General features: G+C 35.2%; 1 protein-coding gene across 1 annotated transcript in view; it reads right to left on the reverse strand.

Moving 5' to 3' along the window:
- Window positions 1-13236, reverse strand: part of nf2a (NF2, moesin-ezrin-radixin like (MERLIN) tumor suppressor a) — a 41818-nt gene that overhangs the window by 25035 nt on the left and 3547 nt on the right. Inside the window, exons 4-8 of the mRNA XM_084115573.1 lie at window positions 12090-12215; window positions 11123-11245; window positions 4989-5072; window positions 1787-1855; window positions 487-569 (exon numbers count right to left, since the gene is read on the reverse strand). Of these exons, the coding sequence (XP_083971699.1) occupies window positions 487-569; window positions 1787-1855; window positions 4989-5072; window positions 11123-11245; window positions 12090-12215 (485 nt within the window). The remainder of the gene's footprint in view (window positions 1-486; window positions 570-1786; window positions 1856-4988; window positions 5073-11122; window positions 11246-12089; window positions 12216-13236) is intronic.

Consider the following 13236-nt stretch of genomic DNA (forward strand, 5'->3'; position numbering starts at 1 on the left):
ATTTAGAGTTTGTTATTCGTATGGTCTGATGCGCGTGAGTGTGGGCTGTGATTGGATGATGCGGTGTCGTGATCATTCTCAAGTGTCGTGTTGCTGTTGTATCAGTCAGTGGTTAGATCAGCGTAGCAGTCCATTTAATCGGGACAAGGGAGGTCCCGTACGGGACAAATAAATTAGACCCAAAATACGGGATGTCCCGGCTAATTCGGGACAGTTGGCAACTGTAGTAACTTTTCAGATTTTAATTTAAAGATTACCACGGCAAACAATTTTTTTCTGTGCATTAACTTGCACGGATTAATTGTTCACCACAAGATTAGTAATATGCGCTAACAAAGTAAATAGGGTCAATTTTGATTTCATGCTGACTTTAAGCCACACGTGTGACGATGTGGGTTTATAGCAACGCAAAGCCATACTGTTGGCTATTACCAATGAACAGTATGTGGGCAAGCTGTGCAGGACTGAGAATATGGTGTACAATACCTGGTTCTGCCCCTGTGCTCAGCGTAGCAGACCGTGATTCTCTCCTCCCACATCTCTGCAGTCATCTGGTACAGATTAATAACCTGCACAAGAGAAAGACACACAAAGATCAGTCATCAACTTGAACAAAGACTTTAACTCTCTCATAATGGGATTTTCACAACAGAGCTCTTGGTGCACATCAGACTCTGTTTGACATCAGTATTCATTTTGTTTGTTGGAATGAAAGCAGATTTCCACTTGAAAAGAGGGAAGTGAACAATTATTGAAGACATACACTACCATTTAAAAGTTTGGGCATGGTAAGATTTTTGTTTTTTGGAAGAAAATTTATCTAAAAGTGATAGTAAATGTTTATAATGTTACAAAAGATTTCTATTTCAAATTAACACTGTTCTTATGAATTTTCTATTCATCAAAGAAACCTGAAAAAATGTATCACGGTTTCCACAGAAACTATTTTCAACACTGATACTAATAAGAAATGTTTTTTGAGCAGCAAATCATCATATTAGAATGATTTCTGAAAGATCATGTGACACTGAAGACTGGAGTAATGATGCTGAAAATACAGCTTTGCTTCACAGGAATTAATTATATTTTAAAATTTATTTAAATAGAAAATGTATTTTAAATTGTAATAATATTTCACAATATTATGATCAAATAAATGCCGCCTTGGAGAGCAAAAGAGACTTCTTTAAAAAACATTTTTAAAAAAATCTTACCAACCCCAAATTTTGAACAGCAGTGGCACATAATTATAATGTATTATGTAAATTACCAAAGTAAAATAGTTCACATTCTTTGCATCGTTTGCAATGTTTCTGGGGCAGATAGTATGGTGTTACAGTAAGTTCTGGAATGGTTGTTAAAAACAAAGAGACTAAAACATGAGTCATTCTAGCTTCAGTGGTAAAAGGCTGCCACTAATATGTATGGTGGAAAACGTGTTGATTTTACAAATATAGCATGTTTTTGTGCCAAACACCACAGTGTGGAAAATAATAGTGTAAAGAGAGTTAACAGAGCCAAACACAATGGCTAATAGAGCTGAAGGACATTTTCTAATTAAGTGTGACTATTTAAATCCTTCAGACGATTCTGAATGCCAGTGGAGTAAACAAACGCTCTTTCTCAGTTCTTACTGACATGCGAGCGGATGTTTCCAGCCGAGAGCTTTCACTACATCTAACGCCCTACGGGAAGCCCGCTGAAGCCTTACGGGCTCGTTACGAGCTCTGCGAACATAATCAGCGTAATTAGCATGGAGTGACGCCCATCTCAACATCACACTCACTCTCTTTGGTAGCAGCTCCTCTTGGGACAGGAAGCCCGGCTTGTGGACATTAGGGTCGTAATCACCGTACTGCAGAAGCAAGATGACAAATCAAAATAAGCTCAATTATGAGGAAAAACATGAACTCATGCAGTCACAAAAACAGCCATTATACCCACCTGCTCTCACTTAAAGTGAATTGAGTAATACGTAGTTGCCTAAAACATAAAAGCACTTTCAAATCAAAATAAGATGAAATTCAGCTGTGATTTTTTATGAGGAATTATGGGTAAGATCAGTAGAGAGGTACTGCTGAGAGAAAAAGAAAATTGCACAATCACATTTTACACAGATGTTACAACTACATTGATTAGTGGACTTAAATGACGACAAATATTTTCAGGTTATTTAAAAAAAATAAAATAATCTTTATCACACTACCATTTAAAAGTTTGGGGTCAGAAGGTTTCTCTTATGCTCACCAAGGCTGAATTTATTTGATCAAAAATTCTGTAAAAACAGTAATATTGTGAAATATTATTACAATTTAAAATAACATTATATTGTATTCATATTTGTTTATTATAATCAATATTTTTGTGGAAAGAATTTTTTTCAGGTTTCTTTGATGAATAGAAAGTTCAAAAGAACAGCATTTATTTGAAATAGAAATATTTTGTAACAATGTAAACATCTTTACTGTCACTTTTGATCAATTTAATGTTCCCTTGCTTAAAAGTTGTTGTTTTTTTTTATTAAAAAATAAAAAACGTGTACATCCACATTCCTTTTCTGTTACCCTCACAAACTTACCAAAAAAAAACAAGTAAATAAAAAACAAGTTTCCTTCTTTCTTTCTTTTTTTTTTTGCTGGTCCTGCAGTCTTATCCAAACACATGAATGAATTGTTATGGTTCTACTTTCGGTACCGTGTGAAAGTGTTAAGTGCATTTATTGTCTATATGTTTGGTTTGTTTATAAACACTGAGGAAACTGTGTGTGGTAATCAACACCATGGCACAGATGCAGTACATAAAAATCTCTCAGAAAACTCGTGTTTGACAAGGCATATGAAATCGTCCAAAATAAACAGCGAAGACACATTACAGATTGTGAACTGCTGTGCATAAACTGAGGAACAAGCAGATATGCAGAAACAGAAACAGAAAAGGCAAGACAATAAAATTCCTCAGTGTCACGCTGGCTTGTTATTTTGCTACGGACAGATTCATGCTGCTCAGCTACGATGAGACTGGCATGTGAAAGCATCCCCATTTGAAAGAGTCGGTGTAAATGGTTGCTGTCTAAGCTTCACTCCTGCATTAAGAACAAGCTTTCTCTGTAAGGGAGAAACTGTTGCCATCTCAGTCTCTCCCACTTTTTTATTTCTTACTTGATTTTTCTGCCTATGCCTCTTTTTTGATTCTTACTCCCTTTACAGCTCCTCTTTCTCTCTGCTCTTGCCTTCTTTACCTTCCAGTCTCTTTGAATAACTCCAAACCTGCACCTGATGGTTTAAAACAGAGACAGAAATCTGTCACGCAGCTTCTCACATTTCTAAAACAGATCAATCTGATTGGCTGAGCCACATTCAAAGCCAATTAATGCACATCTGTGACTGCACATTCATTAAAATTATAATAATGCCATAAGTAGCAGATTACTAGCAGATGTAGAATTCAAAAATTCAGTTCAAGTAATTTTATGTACTGTACTAGTAACAGTACATTTTTGCATTATACAATGAAAAAATTGTTAATAAAAATGGTAGTGACGTTTTTAGATAATTCATTGAATTACATGAAATACATAAATCAGATAAATTGAATGCATTAATACATTAAACAGACTACTTTTTGAAATAATTATCATATTGTTCATCAATGTTTGATAAAAAAATTCAGTAAAACTAATATTGTGAAATATTATTCCAAATACGTGTTTTCTATTATAATACATCTTAAAATGTAATTTATTCCTGTGACACAAAGCTGAATTTTCAGCATCATTTCTCCAGTCTTCAGTGCCACATGATAATTAGGAAATTATTATTATCAATTATTATTGTCAGCGTCAAAAACGGTTTTGCTGCTTAAATCTTTTTGGGAAAGCGTGATTAAATTCATCAAAGAATCATTTTTGTAACATTATGTCTTTACTGTAACAAATATCTTTACTGTCACTTTTGATCAATTTAATGCATCCTTGCTGAATAAAATTATTAATTTCTTTAAAAAAAAATCCTTGTATGTATGTATGTGTGTGTATGTATATAAATAATTAAATACATTTATATATATTATTACTATTATATATACTTAGAATTAATAATAATTAATTACGGTCCCCAAACTTTTGAATAAATGTATACTAATTTACCATCTAATTTAATTATCATTTTCTTTTATTCAAAACTTGGACTCAAACCAAAACACCTGGGATGCGTTTCCCAAAAGCATCATAAGCCTAAGTTGATCGTGGAGACCATTGGTGGTAATTGTTCAACAATCAACTTAATCTTACGATGCTTTTGGGAAACACGGCCCTGATTAATTGTTTGATCTGGAATAAATGCTAAAACAGATTACGCAACAAAAGTTGAGTTAAAAACTCAAATAGTAAAACTAATATAATAAAACAGATTAAATAACATTACGCTGTTCTGTTTTTTGATAAATCTATAATATCAAATAAAAAATAAAAAAACTGATCAGTTGTCCACAAATCACATACATGACAAAAAAATTCCAAATAAAAACGGGCAAGTTCGCAGCACTGTAAAATGCTTTGAAAAACCATCAAAATACTTAAGCACACCAGCACAAGGCTCAAAAACCAGCTAAACCATGTGAAGCTTACAAACTGCTTTAACAAAGCAAACAAAAGCTTTAGTAGATTCCCGTCCAGTTTTTAGAGCCATCTAGCGTTCCCTCTGTGTCTGACATGAGTCAGAGAGAAACAGAGAGTGCTTTCTAAATTGGAAGCTTTTGGATAAATCAAATGCTCTTGTTACCCCTGAGCTGTCAATCAAACTGACACCTGCTTAATAAAATGCACTTCTTTCTGTGGGAAGTGTAATGGGTTAGATGCCGACCTTGAAGGGACGTCCACAGGAGGTTACGGTTAAGCTCTGACACCTTTCTGCGTGTCTATCAAAGAAAGAACGTTTTTTTAAAAAGAAAAAGAAAAAGAAAAACACAAGTGTGTTAGAAAGAGCACTGACCTTAGCGTGGACGGCGTAAGAGGCTAACAGCACCGAAGCCTCGGGAGGACAGTATATCTCCTCCTCTAAAATGTTCTTCTTTACCTGCAGGATTTCAGAACAGAGGAGAGTAAGATGAATAGCATTTTATTATTATTTATCTCTATACTTTTTGGGGAATTTGTTACCAAGAATTTCATGCAATGCCATCATGATAAATTACGGTGACAATCACCCTAGAACCACTTAATGTTTAGGATCTTGCTAAAGGGCACAACAGGGGATTTTCAAGGATCATCTCTTTGCAGTGTTTGCCCAGACCTTTCACCACTAATGCTACTGCTAGTACGTATTATAGAACAACATTAGAGACAAAGTATGTTTTGCAAAAAAATGATATATTCAGTTGTAATCAAAATGATTCAACCCCCATTGCAAATCAGGTTTATTGGCAAAATAAAAACTTTCAACTGTTTGCAATGAACAAATCAAACAACAGTAACTGAAATAGCTCACAACAAATGTTTTCCCCAAATTCAACTGAAAATGCAACTTTTAATGACTTCCACAGTCTCAAAATTATTCAACCCCCTTGAATAGAATCCCTCACAACAGATCAACAAATCTGCAAAAAAAGTGTTGTCTCAAGCACACCTGATGCAACTAACCAAGGGCTTCATTAGTTGCACCAGGTGTGCTTGAGCTAGAACACATGAAATATCTGAACTGGCTAGGTTTGTTGAGTGTCACTTTTGACTGCATGTTAGAAATATGGGTAAGTCAGAAGTTTGGTCTAAAAAGTTAAGAGAAGATATCATCGCCCTTCACAAACAAGGAACAGGATATAAAAAGATAGTGAAGGAACTAAATGTTCCTAGAGACACCGTTGGAAGCATACAGGTCGGTAAGTTTACAACTGTGCAGGTTGGTAAGTTGTTTTATGTTTTTAAAGTCTATGCTCTCCAACATTGCATTTATTTGATAAAAATACAGTAAACAACAGTAATATTGTTAAATATTGTGAAAATTGTGAAACTGTTTTCTGTTTTAATATATTTAAAATGTAATTTATTCCTGTGATGCAAAGCTGGATTTTCAGCATCATTACTCCAGCCTTCAGTGTCACATGATCCTTCAGAAATCATTCTAATATGCTGATTTAGTACTCAAGAAACATTTCTTTTATTAATATAAACGATGAAAACCTTGTGCTGCTTTATATTTTTGTGGAAATTGTGATGAATGGAAAGTTCAAAAGAACAGCAATTATTTGAAATAGAAATCTTTTGTAACATTATAAATATCTTTACGGTCACTTTGAACAATTAAATGTATCCTTGCTGAATAAACATTCATTTTTAATTTAAAAACTTAAGACACAAACAGTTTGTAAGTAGTATGTTGAATACAGCAAAGTATGGTGGTCAAAGTATGCATCCAAGTATAAAATTTCATTTAAATTTAAAATAATACTAAGCAATACTAAATAATTTAGCTAGATGCTACGTAAAGTACGTAAAGTAACTACAAACTGAACCACAATGTCAGAAACAGATCCCCAAATAGTTAAACTTCCATAGTCAAAGTCTAGGGAACTTTAATGCCTTATAGAAAACTAGATATTTTGGCAGGTACTTTCTGAATACACTGAACAAACAACACTGTTTTTCAGCTATCCTCTCAACTATCCATTAGTAAGCCGGCAGAGGTTGTCTCCTTCAGGCTCTATGGACTGCAAAGCCCAGACGTCATTTAAGGCTGCAAATACAAAGCAAAAGCAGGATATTTCAGGGTCAGTTTTAGGAACTCTAGAAGCAGCAGATACCTCACAGGTTACACATTCACTGCCGCAGGGCTGCTGAGTTGAATTCTAAGTGGGGTTGTAGGGAGAAAACTACTCTCCGCCTCAGACGTCATGCCCACAGACCGCTGGCTGATTCACATGGCACACAAAATGGTAAACACTTCAGAAGGTTTCAAGTCGTCGTCTGATTGGTTGAATTCTACAGGATTTCTGAGAGACGTTTATGTCGCGTACCTTATCCGTCTGCCTGGAAACAAAGATGCCGTGACGTCAAACCCCCTCATGGAAGAAGAAAGCCGTCGTGTGTACAACTGTGAGCACTTATCAGGATCAACTAAATGCTGGACTTTCAAAAGTGTGTGAAGTTTGCGGCACCATTGTTGCAGTATACTTGCCAACGTTCTTGAATGGATAATTTATTAGATGCATGCCGTTATGTTACCGGTATGGGCCACCGACTTTACATTTTTAATCCCCTAAACATGATGCGGAAAAAAAAATGCGATCCTTGGCCAATGAAAGCCGCGATGGAGTGAGTCCAGACCTTCTGCTGTCCGTCTGAAGGTCTAGCTACGCGAGACTAGGAGAAAATAGGTGACCTGGGATAGGACTGCTCAGAGTCCTAGTGCAGACTCCTAATCCTGGTCATAATTTGAGTATCGATCATTTAGACTGAATGAATAAATAGGATCTATCAGAGTTGCAATTCCAAAAAATAAAAGTTCAAGATTTCAGTAATAGGTTTAGATTTTCTGCATCCGAGCTGCTCTGAATGTGTAGATTTTTTTAAAATAAAATAAAACAAAATACTGAAACAGTAAAATAAATAAATTAGAAAAATTAATATTTTGCTAATTAGAAACAAAAAAATACTAAATCAAATAAAATAAGTACATACTGAATTAATTCAAGAAACCTGTGGAAAAGAAAAAGAAAGTTTCAATGCAGTGTTGCCTTGCTAGCACTGTAACGACTAATTGATAGACTACTGAATGAATCAAAGTATCAAATTAATTCCTGACTTCATGCTTCATCAAAAGAGAAAATTAATAAGGAATGGAGGAATAGACCACTGACCTTTAAGAACAAAAGAAGTGGGTAACAGAACAAAAGGTTATGTACACAGTTTATAAATGCATAAATGTGTGTTCACACCAAAAGGTTACTATTTCATTTTCAACAATGAACCAGTGCCAAATTCCGAGTAAAATACTGCAGCCTTGCCAAACGGGAGATGGCTGATCACGGTGCCGACCATTAGCTGCTTGGCAAAATTTAATCATAACAAGAAAACAGATGCCAAAAAACTAAGTTTAACAACAGGGCCACAATTAGCACAAGGTCAAACTCATTAAAAACCAACAATAAAACAACCAAATGCCTATCTATAAATGAACAGTTTGCTCAAAAACAAAAACTGTCATTATTTACATGTTTTGAACCTGTATGACGATCATTACAAAAATATCCTGGTTGCTGTTTTGTGGTTGGAAAAAGTATGCAAAAGTGCCATAAAAGTCACACACACTTTATTACGTCGTATGTTGAGTGAGGAACATAATTTATTTTAATCTTTATTAGAAACACTTTAAAATAAGGTTTCATAAGTTAACAAGAACTAATAATGAACTGCACAGTCTGCACTTCTACAGCATTAATTTATTAAATGTTAATTTCAACATTTACTAATACATTATTAACATCAAAAGGTATATTTGTTAACATTAGTTAATGCACTGAAAACTAACATTAACAAACAACGAACAGCTGGATTTTTATAATGTGAACAAAGATTAACAATTACAGTAACAAATGTATTGTTCATGGTTAGTTAATACATTAAAGTTAACAAATGAAACCTTATTGTAAAGTGTTACCATATTATTCACTACTTATTACTTGCAGCCAAATAAAGCCAATTTTTTTTTTAAAGAAATTTATACTCGATCAATTGAATGCATCCTTGCAGAATAAGTGACGCCGGTTAATAATTTTACAAAAGGTTTCCAATTCACGAATTCAACAAAAATATTAAGTAGCAGTACAGCTGTTTTCAACATTGATAATAATAAGAGGTTTCTAGAGCATCAAATCAGAATATTACAATGATTTGTAATATTAAAATGACAACATGATTACATGATACATTACATGATTACAATGACAAAGACTGGAGTAATAATGCAGAAATGTTATTTTAAAATATATTAAAACTATTTTTAACTGTAATAATATTTCACAATATAACTGTTTTTACAGTATTTTTGATCAAATAAATCCAGCCTTGGTGAACATAAGAGACTTCTTTCAAAAACAAGAACTTTCTTCTAAAAAAAAATCTTCTATTAATAAGATTGTAATAATATTCCATAATTCATAACATTCTATAATATGATATACTATTCTTGTCATTTTGTAGTTTGACAGCCCCAATCCTCATTCACCTTTGTTGTATTGAAAAGAGTAGCAAGGATTTTCTTCAAAAATTCTTCTTTTGTGTTCCACAGAAGCAGGAAAGTAATATGGGTGTGGAACGACATGAGTAAATAACGACAGAATATTCGTTTCAAGGTAAACTATCCCTTTAAGACTTGCTTCCAAAAAAAATATATAATAATAATAATCATGCATGCTGTTTTATCCGTCCCCTGACTATCAGTCTGAAAACAGTCACAAAAGTAGCATGCAGCGTGTCAGTGACTGGTCAAAAAGGTTCTGGCTATTATGGTCGTCCTTTCAATCTGCTTTACAAATGTGACAGCACTTTAAGAGCGCAGTCTGGGAAGGGTGGCCGTTCCTGATAAGAGCCCATGCAGACGAGCACATTTAAACAGGATCTGCACATCCAAACACGCGGCTCTATCCCAGCCTACATATGAGCAGAGGCTAAAAGAGAACAGACTCACCGTTCTCCAATCTCTTCCCAGAATTCATTAGCATCTTTTGAGAATTCATTACATTGGTTTTCAGAGTGCACTGCCATCCTGAAGCGGTGCAGCTCAACCTCCCATTACATGTGAAGATAAGCTACTTAAGTTTTCTCAGAATGTTCATATCTTCTCCTTGTGCCCTTTGCTATGCATTAAATCCACTGGATTGATACAAGCACTGCAAATTGAAGGGCAAATTGCCACAACTTAACATTCGATCACAAGTCGCAATACTGATGGTAAAAATGAACAGAGTTTTAATGCATGCAAAACAGGTGCTTATTTACCTCCCATGCTGAGCAACCAACCAGCTCAATGAAAATGATTGATAATGTGCTCATAATCAAAGAGTTATTGCTTAATGTTTTCTGATCGCCGAGAAGGAATCTTGGCAGGAAGCCGAATTACGGTGGGAGGTGTTCCCCTGGGCTTATAGAATCAGAGACAGGGGCCCTGATGTGGAGCACACCGATTCCACATGGCTGAACACAATCACACCAAACAATGAAAGAGCGCACTGAACCCGCAGACAGCAGCCCACAAGCCTCTCTCACGGAGAACTGCACGAGAAACCAAATACAGGAGCTCAATTCTGCTGCCAAGCCTATTGAAATGAAATGGCTGAGTGTGGGTCAATGACACATCATTACCTGCTGTTGTGTACAAACAATACTTGCAGTCCAACTAGGTTACTTATGCACAACACTATGCAGAAATCAAATTAACAATACATCAATTTTCTGCTCTTGCGTTTGGAGCATGAAGGAAGTTATGGCGCGTTGTTCACACCAAGAACGATAACTATAACGATAACGATAAAGATATAGTTATAAAAGAATAGCAGAGTCCACACCAAAAACTATAAAGATAACATCCCAGAGAAGAACGTTTTTTCTTTTAACATTAAAAACATTGAAAAGCCAATCAGAATCCATCCTGCTTTAAAGAGCTTGAGCATTTAACAGAACAGAGCAATATTGTCCACTGATTTGAACGCTAATATAGTTATAGTTATCTTTATAGTTATAGATTTTGGCTATAAAGAAACTGCTCTGTTGTATGTAATTAAGAATGAATGTTAAAGGAGAGTTTCGTTCATCTTCGGAACACAAATGAAGATAATTCTTTATGAAATCTGAGAGATTTCTGTCCCTCCATTGACAGCTACACAACTCCCACTTTGAAGGTGAGTAATTAACGACAGAACTTTCATTTTTGAGTAAACTAACCCTTTAATTCAAGGAAATTTGCTGAAGCCATGACCTAGCAGTAAACACGCATGCGAGTTGAGTCACCTCTTTTTCCATCATATCCTGTCCTCTCTCTATCCTCCTATCAATAAAAGTGGCAACATGCCCAAAAAAAAAATCCAATTAATTTGATCTGTATTCCGGCTAAACCCATCTGAGCCAATGACTCACCTGCAGGAAGAAGAGATGTTGCGTCATATCTTGCAGCAGCTCTTCCTCAACGTTCTCTGGGTAAAACTTGGCCAGGAAATGAAACACTATTGGCTCCTCTTTGGGCATATCATGATCCAAAACCTATAACAAAGATAAGCCATGACCAATATTCTGCTGTGCATTGCATACTTTATATCCACTGCCAATAGTAACATGATACTACCATCAGTTTGGACATCATGATTTAAATGATAATGTCATGTCCTTTTTGGACATGTGCCAAAATAGTACTATAGTATTCTTTGAAGTACCTTGACAAGACCATGGTACATGCATATGTCAAGCCTTTAGTACTATAATATACCATCTAAAATCCTCACTGTGCCATTGTAATGCAATCATACTTGTTTTGTGTTGGTTTGGTTTTCATGAGAGTTTGTTTTAATGTAGACTACAGTTCAAAAGTTTGGGGTCAGCAACATTTTTTATTATTATTATTTGTCTATTATGCTCACCAAGGCTGAATTTATTTGATCAAAAATACTGTAAAAAAAAAAAAAAAAAAAAAATCTCCTATTTTCTATTTTATATAATTTAATATGCAATTTATTCCTGTAATGGCAAAGCATCATTACTCCAGTCACATGATTCTTCAGAAATCATTCTGATAGGCTGGTTTGCTGCTCAAGAAACATTTCTTATTATTATCAATGTTGAAAACAGTTGTACTGCTCAATATTTGTAAGAAAACTGTGATAAGTGTTTTTTTTTTTTTTTTTTTTAGTTTCTTTGATGAACAGAAAGTTTAAAAGAACAGCATTTATTTGAAATAGAAATGTTTGTAACAATGTAAAAGTCTTTATGATCTTACTTACCACAAACTTTTGAACGGTAGTGTATATCATTGCACAGTACAATTCAGAACTGTCAAAAATACTTTTAAAAGCCTAAATTAAGTAAAGCCAGTTCAACATGAGTGTTTTACCTTCTTGTCCATTTTCAGCCATGCCACAGTGTCTTTGACGTCATAACGCAGACCAAAAAACCATGTCTCCCTGAGTCCCAGTGTCCGGCACACAAGTTCAAACAGATCCTTTCCTTTCCACTTCAGCTGCACAAACAAGATTACAAAAAAGGGTCAGTAAGAAGTGAAGAATGTTAAACTACAGGGTGATTTTTTTCAACTATTTTTAAGACCCTCTTGAAACAAGAGGTTGAGCTGGGACATATACATAGAAAATAATTTAATCCCAAATGTTACATTTTAAAAAGCCTAACAGGAAACACTTTAACTCTCTTAAGGATTGCAACGGACTAATCGAATTCAGACTGACCACAAATCTGAACAGCTCCAATATAATGAACAATGGCATTCCCTGAATAACCTCATTTCCACAAACCATGTGGACACAAGGCAGAGAAATGAGTCTGGGCATCATTACAAAGTCTCTGCTGTCAGCAAGCGCATTCACTCGCTTTCGGACATACCAGTTCATCTTTTATCAGGACTACTGTCAGGAGGCCAGAAAAAAAAAAAAAAAAGAAGCCTGCATAAGGCGGCTGCATGTTTGTCATTCATTTTATTGGTTAGATGGATTGGACAGAGAAAAGAAACTGACATTGGAAATAGCTGTCCATTTAATAACTTCGGATATCAGAATGCAATCTGCAGGAGTATTAGCAGAATAACAATTCAAAAACTCATCCTGTGAGAATAATTCTCTTGTGTAAGCATCTGTGCTCGATTAGCCTTGTCATTAGTGGGATTCAGCATCATCTGGACGCAGCTGAGCTAGATGTTAGTGTCTTGAGAACAATACACTTGCCACTTTTGCCACCTTGAATGATTAGAGTTATGACAGAGGACAGAAACTTGCTGTTATAAGTACTGACAACCTCCACAGTCTTGCAAACATCATCAACACTGCAAACTGTATTAGCATAACAGGGACAGGTGCTTTTCAAAGTGCGGTTTCATCTTGCCTAATGTTTATGTATGAGAACATATGACAATATGCCGCCATCCAGAGTCCAAGCAATTAAATATGCTGAGGCTTCTCCTCTAGGAAGCTGACGGGCTGCCTTCAAGGACGACCGTCAGCTGGTGCAAGCATTCACGGAGAAATGAGGGG

Source organism: Abramis brama (genome assembly GCF_963993115.1).
Source record: "Abramis brama genome assembly, chromosome: 5".
Classification (NCBI taxonomy): Eukaryota; Metazoa; Chordata; class Actinopteri; order Cypriniformes; family Leuciscidae; genus Abramis; species Abramis brama.